Source organism: Misgurnus anguillicaudatus, chromosome 5 (genome assembly GCF_027580225.2).
Source record: "Misgurnus anguillicaudatus chromosome 5, ASM2758022v2, whole genome shotgun sequence".
Taxonomy (NCBI): Eukaryota; Metazoa; Chordata; class Actinopteri; order Cypriniformes; family Cobitidae; genus Misgurnus; species Misgurnus anguillicaudatus.
This window is the reverse complement of record NC_073341.2, coordinates 7,816,737-7,832,877: the sequence shown is the minus strand read 5'-3', so window position 1 is coordinate 7,832,877 and position 16,141 is coordinate 7,816,737. Positions and strand designations below refer to the sequence as shown.

At 37.8% G+C, this 16,141-nt stretch overlaps 1 protein-coding gene across 1 annotated transcript; it reads right to left on the bottom strand.

Annotated features, from left to right (window-relative positions):
• Window positions 1-10,658: 10,658 nt before the first annotated feature.
• Window positions 10,659-15,887, bottom strand: parapinopsina (parapinopsin a). Its single transcript, XM_055168524.2, has 4 exons — window positions 15,450-15,887; window positions 14,580-14,908; window positions 13,783-14,025; window positions 10,659-11,437 (listed from the first exon to the last, which is right to left on the bottom strand). The coding sequence occupies exons 1-4, from the start codon at window positions 15,775-15,777 to the stop codon at window positions 11,309-11,311; spliced, it is 1,029 nt and encodes a 342-aa protein (XP_055024499.2). The 5' UTR covers window positions 15,778-15,887; the 3' UTR covers window positions 10,659-11,308.
• Window positions 15,888-16,141: the final 254 nt, after the last annotated feature.

Genomic DNA, 16,141 nt, shown 5'->3' with positions numbered 1-16,141 from the left:
TTCCTGTGGGCTTTAGGTGCTATAGATGGTTTCCATATACGCATAAAAAGCCCCGGTGAGAGATGCCAACTGTTACTTCAACAGAAAACTTTCTCATTCTGTTGTATTGCAAGCAATCTGTAACCACACTGGCAGGTTTATTAATGTGTTCTGTGGATACCCTGGATCAACACATGATGCCTGAGTCCTGCGATACAGCCCAGATAACCAGCTTGCGGCATATCCACACCGTAGACACTATGTTAGGTGATGGTGGATATCTCTGCATTGGCAATCCCATCAGAATTATAACACCTTACATGGAACCACTCCAGGGACCAGTACAGGCCCAGTTTAATAGATACCATTCCAAGGCAAGGTGCATTATTGAGACATCTTTCGGCAGAATGAAGTGTCGGTGGAGAGCCATCTTTCTTCAGGCTCTTCCTCTGGATCAGTTGGTTGTCCCAAAAGTGGTAGTTGCCTGTACAATGCTGCATAGCATCTGTCTCTGAGTTGGAGATATTGTGGATGAGCTGATGGAGCCTACCAAACCATCACATCATGTGGCAGAAAGAAGAGGATCAGCCCACAAGAGATAATCTTCCAGCCTTGGTTTCAGCTCCTGTGCAAACACACATTACCTTGCAACACTATGACTATGACTAAGGGATGAGAATTAGATTTACCATAATTTATGTATTTGAATCAACTAAAAGAATTTTATGAATATAGTTGGTTAATTTCTAATTCTGATAAATTCTGATATTTAGTTCTCATCATAAACAACTTTTAGATAATATTGAATCTTGTTATATTTTAATATAGAAAATTGGATGAATGAATCTGTGAACAAATGAAATTTTTATTTAATGTTAATTGTTGTACATACTCCACCTGAATGTTACTGCATAACATGAAGTTATCTTTTGTACATGTGAATCGATTTTCATAACAAGATTAAATTAACAGCTACATACAGTTCTCCATAAATAAATGAATAAATAAACATTTTTGTGTATGTTTGTGTAAAAACCTTAAAAAAAAAATTACTTGCAACATAAACAAAATGTAAAAACGGATATAGGAAGAGAAGAATGCCTTAGAGACAGGAACTTATGTTTTCAAAGAAGATTCAAAGAGAGTTAAAAATCTCTTGTTAAAGTCAGTAAATAATTTCTCTCGTTCCTCCTCCTTGGCAGATTCCTCCTGGAGGAAATCTAAAATTTCAGTTGCCACACATTTTTTTCGCCTGGTAGGAGAAATGCTAGATCTGATGGAAGGGCCAGCGACCGAAGTCATAATAGAAAGGCCAATGACCGAAGTAATATGAGAAGGGCCAGTGACCGAGGCCATAGGAGAAGGCCCAGTGACCGAAGTCATAGGAAAAGGGCCAGTGACCGAGGCCATAGGAGAAGGGCCAGCGACCAAAGTCATGGGAGAAGGGCCAGTGAATGAGGCTATAGGAGAATGGCTAGTGACTGAGACCATAGGAGAAGGGCCAGTGACTGAGGCTATAGGAGAAGGGCCAATGACCGAGGCCATAGGAGGTGGGTCGGTGAAGACAGTGTGTGAACTGATGGACAGGTCCTCATTTTAAGTAGTGATGACATTATTAATGGTGGTGTTACGGATGCCTTCAGACCAATCGCATCATCCATGGCATTGTACCATGGCCACAAGGTTGCCGTTCCAACTGACCCAGTTGGTGGGTACTTCAATTCCTAGAATGAATGCATGTGTGTATAGTTATTTTTAATTAGTGTATAAAAACACAGATTAAAATGACTTATATATTGTACTCCACATAGTTGGATGCACAAGCTGATATTATAATGTCTTACCTTGTACTTTTTTCATGTTCTCCCACTTCCTAGATGCCCTCTGGACAGACACCTTGCCCTCTAGTCTTATCTCTTGAATTACTGTTCTGTAGGGAAATGGGTAAACTACATTTATATGTAAACAAGTCATCGTAGAAATGAAGAAAGACACAAATAAGTAGTTTTATATTATATAATTATCAATAACACTTATTATATAACCTACTCCCATTCACATTTTGCTGCATTTCTCTTCCCTGTAAAGATACGCGCCCATGTCGGCTCCTTAACTGGATGAACTCCACAGTTTGTTGTTTAGACCCTAAGCACACAAACACACACATGCAGGCACACGTTAAACCGTTATACCGTTAAAATACAGTAATTTGTATAACAATGGCGAAATGTATGAATACTTACACACATTCGTAAACTCCTCCATAGTTATGACTGACCGTTCTTGACTGGTGATGACGTGATGCATGTAGAGAAAGTTGGGTGATCATCGCTGTCCACTTCCTGTGAAGTGATGTATCGATGTTCCCTGATTCCTTATGCCTTGCACAGTGCCCTTGAACATGTTCGCTCCCTTCGAATTGGAATTTCACTTAAGATGGCGGAATACCCTGTGAAGTCCACTTCTCAGTCCACTTACGGTCGAAGGGAACGCACCTTCAGTCGTTTCGGTAATTACATTGACTTTATCAGGATCTGAGGGTGTACCACCACAAAACTTTAAGGATCTCTGCATGAAATTACATTTTCATGGAGCTAATTTCAATCAAAACAAGCTCCAATCTTTTCAACACCCAACTCCAGAGAAAATACAAGTACATCTTTCAGATAACAAAGAAGGCTCAGGAAATTTTGATCTCCAAAAATTTCAAGGACCATTCTCAAAAATGTCACTGGACTGTTGCACAGTCCCTGAGGGAAGGTGGTTATATTCAAGCTGAACAAGCTTTTTCTTACCTTCTGAAGACAACTGGCAAATACCAGTCATATCAAACGAGTAAGCAGTAAATTCTGTTGCTTGAATCATTGAAATAATCTCCTCCCCAAAATTTTGGGTTTGAAAGGGAAACTCATTAAAATGCATATGCTGTTAGTAAATCTGTCCCTAAATGTTCAATCTGAAAGAAAATGCTCAATGTAAACACCTCGGAATAAAGAGACAATCAATTAAAAATCTAATCATTTGGGAGGGGGGGTTTATACCTTTGGTAATCTGCTCAATAGGTAAAACACTTGATCGTATTGATAATTGAAACTGGGACGCTCTGCGCATGTGCCTTCTTCTTTTCTTTTTAACCCCCAGGGGTCCAAAAATGCGGCGCCGCGTTTTGACGTGTTTTCTCCTTATCATAGCAGAATCACCTTAAAATACTCCATCATTAATAATCATACACTTACGAGTTGGACATCATTTAAAAATGTGAAGGGTCCTCTTTAACTCATTCACCACCAGCCTTTTTGAGAAAAGTTGCCCACCTGAATTTTTGTGATTTTAACAAAATTTTCACAAAATTCCTTGCAGGAAAAATTATTTTTTATAAATATATAAACATACAAATTATATCAAATTAAAGAACACACCCTCTGCTTTCAAACAAACAATAAACAAACAAACAAAATGGGAAAAAACGTTTCATTATATATTTACTTTTTCTACTTAATTTAACCACTGAAATATGGATATTTCTCTTCAAAAATAGAACATTTTGAGCAAAAAGCTTAAAAAATTGCATTTTTGTAAAGGAATTTATGTTAGAGATCAGACTCAGAATGACTATCAAACATAAAGGCAGTTAAAATCAATCATTAAATCTTTTTAATTTCTGTTTTTGATAAATTCGTTCTGGTGCCATCTAGTGGATAATTACACTTTCACTTTGAAATTCGTCCAAAAAGGCATATTTATTAGTTAAATATGAACTCATAAATGACGAGATAACTCGTCAATGGCGGTGAATGAGTTAATTTGTGTAAATTCACAATAACAACAGATATTTGTGTTTTTGTCAAATAAAGAAAATAAACAGGGTGCGCATTCAGACATTTCTGTCTCCGCCAGCTGTCTCTCAAAACACGTTACAAAAATCAGTTGAAACTCTGAATACTCGTCACACAAACATGATACACGTATCAAAAGAAAGCCTAAAATGTCTACTTTTAAACAAGCTAAATATAATCGAAAACAAATATTGCCTGTTTATATAATCTGCATTGAAGAACAAAGAGTACTGTTTTCCTGGCTGACTTCATTACCTTTAACTCATTCACCGCCAGCCTTTTTGAGAAAAGTTGCCCACCTGCATTTTTGTGATTTTAACAAAATTTTCACAAAATTCCTTGCAGGAAAAATTATTTTCTATAAATATATAAACATACAAATCATATCAAATTAAAGAACACACCCTCTGCTTTCAAACAAACAATAAACAAACAAACAAACAAAATGGGGAAAAAACGTTTCATTATATATTTACTTTTTCCACTTAATTTAACCACTGAAATATGGATATTTCTCTTCAAAAATACAACATTTTGAGCAAAAAGCTTAAAAAATTGCGTTTTTTTTAAAGGAATTTATGTTAGAGATCAGACTCAGAATGACTATCAAACATAAAGGCATTTAAAATAAATTTTAATATCTTTTTAACATCCGTTTTTGATAAATTCGTTTTGGTGGATAAAAGCGGTATTACACTTTCACTTTGAAATTCGTCCAGAAAGGCATTTTTATTAGTTAAATATGAACTCATAAATGACGAGATAACTCGTCAATGGCGGTGAATGAGTTAATGCGGTCACGCCCACAGACGGTTCAAACAATAACAAACAAGGCGTAAAGTTTGATCAGATTTAAAGACTTTACCGCATGTTTGGATGCTAAACTTTATACACACACATGAGGAAGATCTTTAGTCTGGACATTGAGGAAGAGAAACTTTTATCTTTAACGTTAACGTTAACTATGAAGAATAATTGAAGACGCACTGGAGGAGTATATATTTCTGAAGTAAGTAACTTATTTATCCTTATTTATATTTGCTATCATGTAATATGCTTATGGCTTGTGCAGTTCAGCCTACATAAGCGACCTCAGCAGACTGCATGCTTCGGATGGAAAAACTTTTGCATTGTTTACAAACGAGGACGCGTGATCTCACGTAATGGCGGATGACTGTTACATGCTGTACAGTGTTAGACACAGTTATTCACTTTCGTATCCTCATGGCAACTTTGAGTAAGGCTGCACTGCAGGATCTTTTAAGTGTGTGATGTAATATGATTCCATATTTTGTTTACATGCAACGCAATTCCATACATTGCGCTTTACACGCGACACCATTTTTTTATGAGCGCCGCGTTGTTTACACGGAGACGCGAGTACTGGCACACATGGTCGCCATTTGCAATGTGTTTTTAAAGTTCATACGCGCTTACAGAAACGCATTATTAACAGAACCTAGATGATCGATGGCCATCTGAAAACAACTTTTTATATAACTAATCACTGCAGATGTTTATCTGAGATGTTCTGAATTTAGTTTATGTACATGATAGTTTATCTGAATGAAGTGCTATAAGTGATATTTATGTATGTAAGCTTATGTGGTATTTCTGTGGACAATTCATGCTAACAGACTCTCTTACAGGTCTGCATCCCTCTCATCAGTAGAAAACTATGAAGTGGAAAAAGATATTCACACTTTTTGGACATAAAGTTATATGGTAACATGAACCACATGAGCAGCTCTGTTGTGTATCAGTTTCTTTGTTTATACAAGTTAAGTTTTTGAATAGGGTTTCTTTCCAAATACACTAAAAATGTCCTACTGACCTTCATTTCTATTTTAATTATATTGTTAACTTCTTATGAACCTCAAGGGTTAATGGGTTGCCATTTTATATGTTAGTTATTATGTTAGTTTTATTGCAAAACTTAATCTTACAGAATATATGTTAGTTTTAGATGGTCATGTGTAGATTAACATGAATGGGTAACATATTCTAACCATTGATGCAGGAGTCACAAGTGTTTAGTCTTAGACAGATATAAACGGTAATGGGTTAATTAAAGGACTGTGCAAGTACCTGATGTAAATTAACAAACTTTTAATAAACCTACCTTATGTTGCCAAGGCACAAGAGAATAATTATTTAATTAGGAGATTAGCTATCATTTTGACAAATGGCTTAAAACAATAGACCGCACATTTACTGTATTTCAGAGTGACAAAAGTTGGCAACCCTAATTTTGATACACAAGTAGTCTATTAAAATATCTGAAATAAACAAAATGCATTCTTTTGAAAAACTCAAACTGTCATTTTAAAAAGCTTAAGACCAAAAATCCAAGCTGTACCCCAAAGGAGGCAAGCAGACCAAATGATATAAGGTGTAAAGGAGGAACTGATGACAAACATTTTTTAGAGGTAAATTATTTGCCTATTTTATGGTATTTAAAGTTAAAGTCTTGCCCTTGTTTATGTAACATGATGCCACACACAGTTGAGACTATGGGGGGGTTTCCCGGACAGGGTTTAGGCTAATCTAGGACTAAGCCTTATTTATATTAAGGCAATTAAGTACTTTTTACAAACGTACCTTATAAAAAACATTACAGGTGTGCATTTTGAGACAAAACAATGTCACATATATATGTTCAAATTAGTCACGACAAGGTGTTTTTATATTAAACCAAGTTAAACATGCATTTTAGTCTGGGACTAGGATAAGCCCTGTCCGGAAAACCACCCCTAAGAGTATAAATTAAGTAGTTTTAATGATCCGTCACAGGCCAAACACAGGAACATGGAATACAGACATGGCAAACACAAACGAGAACAGACCAAGACGAAGGTAGTGAATGAATATATTTATAGTCCAGGTAATAATGAACATGTGAAGACAATAATCAAATATGGTGGAATACAGGGTGCAAAGGATGGTAGAAGATGTAGTCCAGTAAGTGTGGGCAGATGACGGAGGATTGTGACAGTATCCCTGCTGAAAAAAACAGCATGGGAAATATTATGGTCTATGCTTGTTTGATGCTGGTTTAGCTGGTGGTCACCAGCAGAGGCGATTCTATTAGTCTGTGGGGGCCCTAAGCAAAAATTCCTAGGGGGGCCCTTCCAACCAGTGTTCATCACCATTATATTAGGCTAGGAATAATCTGACACCAACGAAAAATGAATGAAATAAAAAGACAATGTCCAATTTTATTCCAAACGTTCTAAACATGAACAACCTTGTTATTGTGGAAAGAATAACAGTAAATTACTTTAAAAACCCAATATAAACTTTGTACAAAATATAATGTATGGTATATAAGTGTAGTGAAATACTCACAGTAGGCAATTCCTCATAAGCCCCTTTTATGCATTGCTTTTAGAAATGTTGCTTGTGGGCCTTGGCTTGTGCAAATGCTGACACTATGTCCTCTAGATCCAAAGACCTTCGCACACTATACTCTATTGAAATTAAAGCCAGTCCTGAAAGTCTCTCTTGAGATATAGTTGACCTGACCTTAATTAGTTTTAAAGCGGAGAAACTTCTCTCTCCAGAGGCAACAGTGACCCAATAGCAGACGGAGGGCAATGCTAAGATTCTCATAAAGATCCAGAATCTGTTCCTTGTATATATAATCAAGCATCTCTCTTGGAGAGGCAGATACATGGTCAGGAAAGCATGGACAGCAGCCCTGATTTCCAGAACCAAATCCTCAGAATCAATGTCATTCAGTGTCTTTTCCAGTTTCTTGCAGCTTCAAGTTTGCCACTCTGAATAGTCTTTGACATATTTTCTTTAGAGATGGCATAAAAAACCTCAATTTTTGGAAAATCTTTCATTCAAACTGGTGAGGGCTGTGTCCACTAGGGGCAGAAAACTCTGTTAACTCTTTCACCGCCAGCGTTTTTAAAAAAAGTTGCCAGCCAGCGCCAGCGTTTTTCATGATTTTCACAAAAGTTTAATGCCTTCCAGAAAATGTTCTTCTTTAAATTTATAAACATACAATATATCAAATGAAAGAACAGACCCTCTGCTTTCAAACAAAAAAACCCTGTTTCATCCTACCTTCAGTAGTTCTTTTGTAATCAGCTTTTGAATATGGGTAGGTTTCTGCAAAAACACCACATTTTGAGCATAAGGCAGAGATAATTCAATTTTTGTGACAGACTTTTCAGATAGCATACATGTACAGATGTATTGTTTGTACAACAGGACAGGAGCACGCAAAATCACATAATACATCATTCAATCCCTATGGACGAAATTATTTGTGGTTGTTGTCCCACCGGCAAACGCGTCTCGGGGGCCCTCTAGCGACTCAGGGCTCCAAGCAGTTGCCTGCCTTGCCTGTTGACAAGGTGCGCCTCTGGTCACCAGCCTACCAGCACCAAAACACAACATACTTGTATGCTGGTCTTGCTGGTATGACCAGCATGGGATGCTGGTGTGCTAGTGCTGGTTTGGTACTGGTTTAACTGGTGCTAATGCTGGTTTGGTGCTGGTTTAGCTGGTGCTTATGCTGGTGCTGATGGCGGTTTAGCTGGTGTTCATTAGCAAACCAGCACCAAAACACAACATATGCTGGTCTTGGTGGTATGCTGTTTTTTCAGCAGGGATATACAAATGCAGCAATAATAAATCACATTTGTCAAGAAACAATACATTCAAATTTAATATTATTAAAACCATTTAATAAATAAATTGGCACTAATTCCTGAATGGTTGATACTAAAATCTTAATAATTTCAAGGACAAACTATGCTGCTTTATAATGTTGATTTATTGACACATGACCACGTAGCAATTTTTAGTCGTCCCCCATAGGATGTAGCTGTTTTTGTCAGGTGATTACATTAGAAATTTTCATATTATACAAAGTACAAACTGTATAATCTGACAAAGGTTGAATTGTTTACTTTAAAGTACAGGCTTTTGCACAGTGGTCTTGTAATTCTTTCTAATCTTCCTTTTCCTGACAGAGCTTCTGGGAGTAGTTGAAAGAAGTGATTGGACACAAGTTACACTTTAGCCCTCACACCTGCTCAACAACCACAACATTGTGCATAAGCTCTACACCGTAGGTTATCCATAGCCTCTGCGTAGCCTGACGTGCACCTCGCAACATTTATAACAGAACTGACGCGACAAAAACATGTTTAAAAAACATGGTTCATTTTTGTAAGGGTTGAAGAGGAGTGGACAAACATTCAACAGGCCACAATCCACATCCTGATCAACTGCGTGAGGTAAATGATGGTCACACCAGCTACTGACTGATTTTTCGAAAATGGAGACAAAAACAAAAGTGTTAATAATTTTGATCAGTTATAATAATTATCAAGTATTATAATTAGTAATTATCATTTTAAGTTAGTCTTTTCTGAGTCTTTGTTGTAAACTTGCAAATGCTCCCATTCGAAACATCATCCGATGCCCTCTGAAAACCTGCTCATCGAGAAATACTAAAATATTCAACCACCGGTTGGTGAAAAAACACATTTTTATTGTAGTGCCATAGTTTAGAGAGAAAGAAAATAAATCATCTGTCATGTAAAGCTAGTGCCACACCAAAAGATTTTTTTAATCTTATCAGATTTTCCCAATGTGAAAAACCACAAACATGATGAAAAAAATTGATGATTTAACACGTTTGTTCTTATAGTGTGGAGTGCCGCTATGTGATCATGACAGCATACCACGCACCATCAGATTAACTTTACAAACAACACGAGTCTCAGCTGAGAACACAGGAAATCTTGTGGAGATCTTGCAATGTCTCTCGTGGCCAAACGTGACTTCACAGTAAACAAACAACGGCATTAAGAATTAAGACATGCTTTTTTACATCTCCGATGTTTATCTCACTTTGGATTGTGCCTGATGCGCCATGCCTGTAGTTATTATGGTTTTATCTTCCATCAGCCTGCTTTCTTATTGGGTATCATTTCGTTTCAGGTGACAATCTACAGTGTGTGTGCATTTGTCCTTATTTGCGATCGAAGCGGCCCCCGACATGCTTCCGAGCAGATTCAGAGGCTCTTAAAGGACAAGTTTGGTATTTTACACTTAAAGCCCTGTTTTCAGATTGCTTATGATGAAATAGAATGGTTTTGACTCATACTTGGACGTGTGATGCTGGCCTGAGAATTTTTGTTTTTTGTGGTATCACCCCCCCCCCACCACCACCTCTACGGTGGCTGCATGGGTGCACTGGAGCAATCCTTCCTGAAGTGCATTAAAGTTTTGTTTACAAAGACGTGAAACTCACCGAGTGGTCAGGGGTGTTCACTGATATGCTCACACAAAAATCGCTGCAAAATATCAAAATATGCAAAAGCTTTCCAACAGGTGTTTTACCATTCGTTGTCCACAAACCTATTTTTCAAAAACGCCTCACACCCGTACATTCTTCCGTTGAGAGCTTGAATAATAGACACTCCAGCCCAGTTGGTGGCGATAATCTACCTTTGCCAATTGCAAGAATACAAACAATGTTCCTGGTGGTGGAGTAATACCGTACCTCACAGCACGTCTAATACAAGTCAATGGAGTTGGACAAAAACTACGATAAATCATGTTGGAAAGCATCTTTTGCAGCAATTTTTGTGTGAGGATATCAGTGAACACCCCTGACCACTCGGTGAGTTTCACGTCTTTGTAAACGAAAGTTGAATGCATTTTAGGAAGGATTGTTCCAGTGCACCAATGCAGCCATTGTAGAGGTGGGGGGTGATACAACAAAACCCCAAAAAATCTCAGGCCAGCATCATATGTTCAAATTTCAGTCAAAACCGTTCTATGTCATCATAAACAATCTGAAAACAGGGCTTTAAGTGTAAAATACCGAACTTGTCCTTTAACACACCGTGCACCACAGGAAAACCTGATAAGATAATCGGTTCAACCACATAGACGAGCGGGACTTTACCTAGGATTGTCTTGATTATCTTGTGGTGTGTACCGGGCTTAAGATAAGTCAAGTCTTTCTTTAATCAGCTTAATGTACATACACTCTCACAAGCCTCACATATGGTAAAAGCTTAAGAAATGAACTATAATATGATTACAGAGATTTAATTGGCACAATCTTTCAGCCACTCCAAATCATTTGAAAATGCTTCAGATTAAATCCATGAAATCAAACAGACAGCAAACAGCATTAGTGATTAGACATCAAAGAGCAGTTTCCTGGACAGGTCTTATCCTAGCCCCAGACTAAAATGCATGTCTTAATTTAAAAACACCCTGCATTGATATATTTTAACATATATCAGTGTCATTGTTTTGTCTCAAGATGCACACCAGTATTGTTTATTTGTAAAAACTACCTAAATGTCCTAATATAACTAAGGTCTAGTCCTGAATTAACTTAAACTCTGTCCAGGAAATCACCCCCAAGAGGAACAGTAAAGTCTGAAACATAATAAACAGTAAAGTTTGTGAAAGTTTAGATGCTGTGAAGAGACTGTGACACTTGTTGTGAATTATGAAGGTGAAACCCTGCTGTTACTCTTGCTGACGGTGGTCACAGTGGTCTCCTCCTCTGAGAGCATACTTTCAGCAGACCGAACTCTTCTTCCACACAACAGAAACGACACAGCATGCTCCCTAAACTAACAAACAACACACACAGAGTCATTTATTTGTTAACTTCATTAGCGCCACTTACCTTCTGTAGAAAGGTTTGGGGAAATTACCTCAGGTGATACTAACCCCATGTGAATTGACCAGCTGTGTATGTGTGCGTTATGGAAGGAATAATTGACGACGGGCCATTGAATCATTAGAAAATAATGCACACCCATGGTGGTAATGCCCTGGGTGTGCAATATTTTAAAATAATTCAAAGGACCTTTGACATAAACGCTAATTCTTATTAACACATGAATCTTACTGCAGGGGTTCTCAAACCCTTTGGAGAGAGAGGGAGAAACATAACCAACAGTTATTAAGTATACTGTATGCTTTCTACAGTTTGCACTCTTAGGCTATGTTTACATTAATGCGTTTATGCTTTAAAACGCGTTACTTTTGCTACGTTTACGCCTTTTATCTACACTACATCACCGTTTTCGACCCTCATAAACGGATTCGTTTGAGAACTCAGACGTTGCTCTGAGTGTAAATGAACGTAGACGGAGTCTTATGTAAACGAACAGCTGATATTAACGTGACAGCGCATCATTTTCAAAGTAAAAATTATTTTATTGATGTAAATGTTGGTTTGCAACGGAGGTTTTGCCAAAAATAGTAAACATCTACCAACCAGCTATTATAAACGCTATATCGGATTGTTTTAACATGTATCCTTATAGATAATGCCTGTTTTATATTAATGTTTGAGTATTGTTGGGTTTAATGTGTTTATGTTTTGTTAGACTGTAATTTTATACGCCATATAGGCGTTGCAAAGGTTAATATGAAGGGAGAATTGTAATGGGTCAGACATTATTTTCCAGTTTAATGTAAGTTTTGTTTGCTACTTTACAAATGAATTTCGTTTCAGATAATTGGTCTCTTAATTTTAATCGATGTTTTGTTGATAAGTTTTGTGAATATAAATTAATAAAAACAATAAACTCAACGTCATTAATATAATGCTTGTTTAGGCGTTTGCGCTTTTAGCTATTTGTGTGTTGCTAGCGGAGGACGTGCACTTTTAAAAATTAATGCAATAAGCATTTCTGGTAGGCTAAAGCAATACTTCACCTCTTACTATGTTTGATTAAAGTTTGCATTTGCTGAAATTTATTTTTGCTTCAAGTTCGCTACTGTTTAGTACTGTTCACTTGAATGCTTTCTTTTTAAATCATAAAGACCTTTCTGTTTAGTTATAAAATCAAAATTAACCTATTAATCATATGAATATGTTGTAGGGGGGGAAATAGAACAGTATAAGACTGTCCCAAACACATTTTTATAGGTTCAAAAATAGTGTCTGTTATAGTTGCCAGCAAAGGACCCATGTATGACTTTTTGTCAATATCGCACACCCCTAGGCTGCGTAAACGTGCAAAGGTAAGCTATTATTAGAGTAATAAGTTATTTTACACTTATATGCGCATGCCCAGTTACATGATTTGGTCATGTTTCATGCGTTTATGGTGGTGTATAGTGTGGATGAAGATTCTTTTAAAAATGCCAGTATAAACGAGGATCGTTTTCATTTTAAAATGCCGTTTTAAAACGCAAATGCTCTAATGTAAACATGGCCTTAGATGCTATTGAACTGTTTGTATAGTGGGCTACACATCTCAAACCTACACTCACCAAAAGGATTATTAGGAACACCTGTTCAATTTCTCATTAATGCAATGGTGTTATGGTGTGGGGATATTTTCTTGGCACATTTTAGGCCCCTTAGTGCCAATTGGGCATCGTTTAAATGCCACGGCCTACCTGAGCATTGTTTCTGACCATGTCCATCCCTTTATGACCACCATGTACTCATCCTCTGATGGCTACTTCCAGCAGGATAACGCACCATGTCACAAAGCTCAAATCATTTCAAATTGGTTTCTTGAAAATGACCATGAGTTCACTGCACTAAAATGGCCCCCACAGTCACCAGATCTCAACCCAATAGAGCATCTTTGGGATGTGGTGGAACGGGAGCTTTGTGCCCTGGATGGGCATCCCACAAATCTCCATCAACTGCAAGATGCTATCCTATCAATATGGGCCAACATTTCTAAAGAATGCATAAGCACCTTGTTGAATCAATGCCATGTAGACTTAAGGGGAAAGGGGGTCAAACATAGTATGGTGTTCCTAATAATGCTTTAGGTGAGTGTATATGTAGTATACATTTTATTTTTGGTGAAACTTTGCAGAAAGAAAATATTAATTCAAATGATCACAGATTCATTATTTAATATGAGTAAACCACACAAAGCCTTAATAAAAGCATCAGGGGTTGAAGTAGGACACTGTCCCTCCTGTGTATCTAGAGACTCACCTGTCTGTTCATGAATATATAGATGATTGGATTAAAAACTGTACTGCTCTTGGTCAGATACATGGGAACTGTGGCGATGATCGGGTCAATGTAAAGCTTCGGATGTAAGATGACAGAAATGGCAAAAGCAGCATAAGGCAGCCATGTCAGTAGAAAGGCCATTACCATGATGAGCACCATACAGGCCACCTGTGTCTCTGCTCGTGCTGTATTTCCAACCTCAGACATTTTCATTTTGCTCACCTGTGTGTGTGAAACAAGAGAAATGTTACTTACTGAATAGATTATATTATTTATACAATTTATATTCAATGACTTCACATTTACACTAACTAAAAGGGTTTTTAATGCCCTGTTCTCAGTCTTTAAAGGCGGAGTCCATGATGTTTGAAAGCCAATGTTGATATTTGAAATCACCTAAACAAACACGCCCCTACCCCAATAGAATCTGGACCTTCTGTTGATAGACCCGCCCAACACATACGCAACCCGGCTTTTGATTTGATTTCATTGGCTATAAGTGTGTTTTGGTAGTCGGCCCGTCTCCTTTTCCAATGCGTTTTTCAAACATCGTGGACTCTGCCTTTAAGTTTAATGGATTACACGCTTCTTTGGATAAAAGTATCTTCTCGATGCCTAAACATAAATTTCTGACATGCCACCTAGCAGCAATCAATTGCAAAAAAAGCCTTAAGTGCAAATATGGACAAAGATCCAGAATAATTGCCCGACTGTATCACCTAACGTACAGTATATACACCTAATATTGTCTTTGTCTCCTGAGTGAAAGTTACTACCTGTCGTAGAGTCCATAAGAGACGCATGTAAGAGAAGACAATGATGGAGAAAGGCAGCGCGAAGCAGAGCAGAAAGTAGCACACAATGTAAGAGACGTTTCCTGGGTTTCTGCTGTACCAATCTGGAGCACAAGATGTCTTGACACCCTCCAGCTCATATCGCCCCCATCCAAAGAGGGGTGGAGTGTTCCATAGAAAAGACCAAAGCCAGGAGACCATCACTCCCATCACCGCATGCTTCGTCTGAAACGTAACTGAGCCTACAGGTCTGCAAACCACTATACAACGTTCAACCGCAATGATCGCGACTGAGCACAAACCAGCAATACCTGTCAGAAGAAATGAGATTCATAATTCTTCAGAGAAAGCTCCACTCTCTAGATCTTGAATGCTAAACACACAATTTACAAAATTGATCATATTTAGGATAGGATAGGCTCATAAGGTGTCTGTGAATGGTCATGGTTGGGGCGTAATCAATGTGACATCACATTGCTAGAGGATCCCCAACAGCCTGTTTTATGTGACCGTTGCGGTTGAAAGGAGATCACACAAATGTAGAAGATTTGTATAATAACAGGATGTTTCTGCACACACACTGGCAACTCATTTTCTGATAGAAAAACATTTAAAAGTGCATTTTTTAGGTTGGGGGGCTTTAGGACCAGAGGCATTGAAAAACATCTTTCACATAATAATATTAATACATTTTATTTATAGGCACCTTTCATGCACTCAAGGACACCTTAGAACAAATAAATATAGAAAACAGTCAAATCACATTAGTCAAGACATGCAGAATAAAACATTAATAATAGGCCTGCTTAAAAAGATAAGCTTTTAACCGCGATTATGCTACCAGATACTCACCAAAAAAGGCCACTGCAAAACCTTCCAGCACACATCCCACCCTGCCCAGACTGAAGTAGCCCATGGCGTTGGTCACTGTGGTTGGCAGCCCCCCAAACATTGCGCAGCCGAGATCTGCCACTGCTAGATTGACCAGAGCAAAGTTGAGCGGCTGACGCAACTGTCTGTGTTTAATAGTCACTGCGATCACGGTCACGTTCAGTATGACACCACAGATGGAGAAGAAACCAATGATTACTGCCAGAATGCTGTAGCCCAACCTCGGCATGATTTCATTGTTCACCGAACCATTAGGCAAAGTACTTTGGGATCCGACGGTCATCTCCATATCCTGAATCTGAGCCTCATACAAGCCAAACTAAGAAACATACAGCCTGTTTCCTTTGCATTTGCCTCTTGGTGCTTTTATATCTGAAAGCTACCTTAAGTGGGCTTAAAGGAAAAATCCGTAGATCCGGATTGGAAATAATTCTGTCAGATTATTTCTTCATAATAGCACTTTCATTGATTGCAGTATCAAACATCTTTCTTGCCTTCATGGCTTATGAGGTCACAGTATAAGCTCATTTCTTTTGTACTCTCCATCTTACATTCATCTTTATGCATTTGGCAGAATATACAATGCAACTTGAACACATTGGATATTGTTTGTCTAAACATCATTTCATGTGTTCCCTGAAAACTCATGACCA

What these genes read in the sequence shown, in the direction of transcription:
- parapinopsina (XM_055168524.2), bottom strand. Translation starts at nt 15,777, where the DNA reads ATGGAGATGACCGTCGGATCCCAAAGTACTTTGCCTAATGGTTCGGTG. An exon ending in TCTTATGGACTCTACGACAG is followed by an intron (nt 14,026 to 14,579) that starts GTAGTAACTTTC and finishes TCACACACACAG; the next exon opens with GTGAGCAAAATGAAAATGTC. An exon ending in ATATATTCATGAACAGACAG is followed by an intron (nt 11,438 to 13,782) that starts GTGAGTCTCTAG and finishes GTTGTTTGTTAG; the next exon opens with TTTAGGGAGCATGCTGTGTC.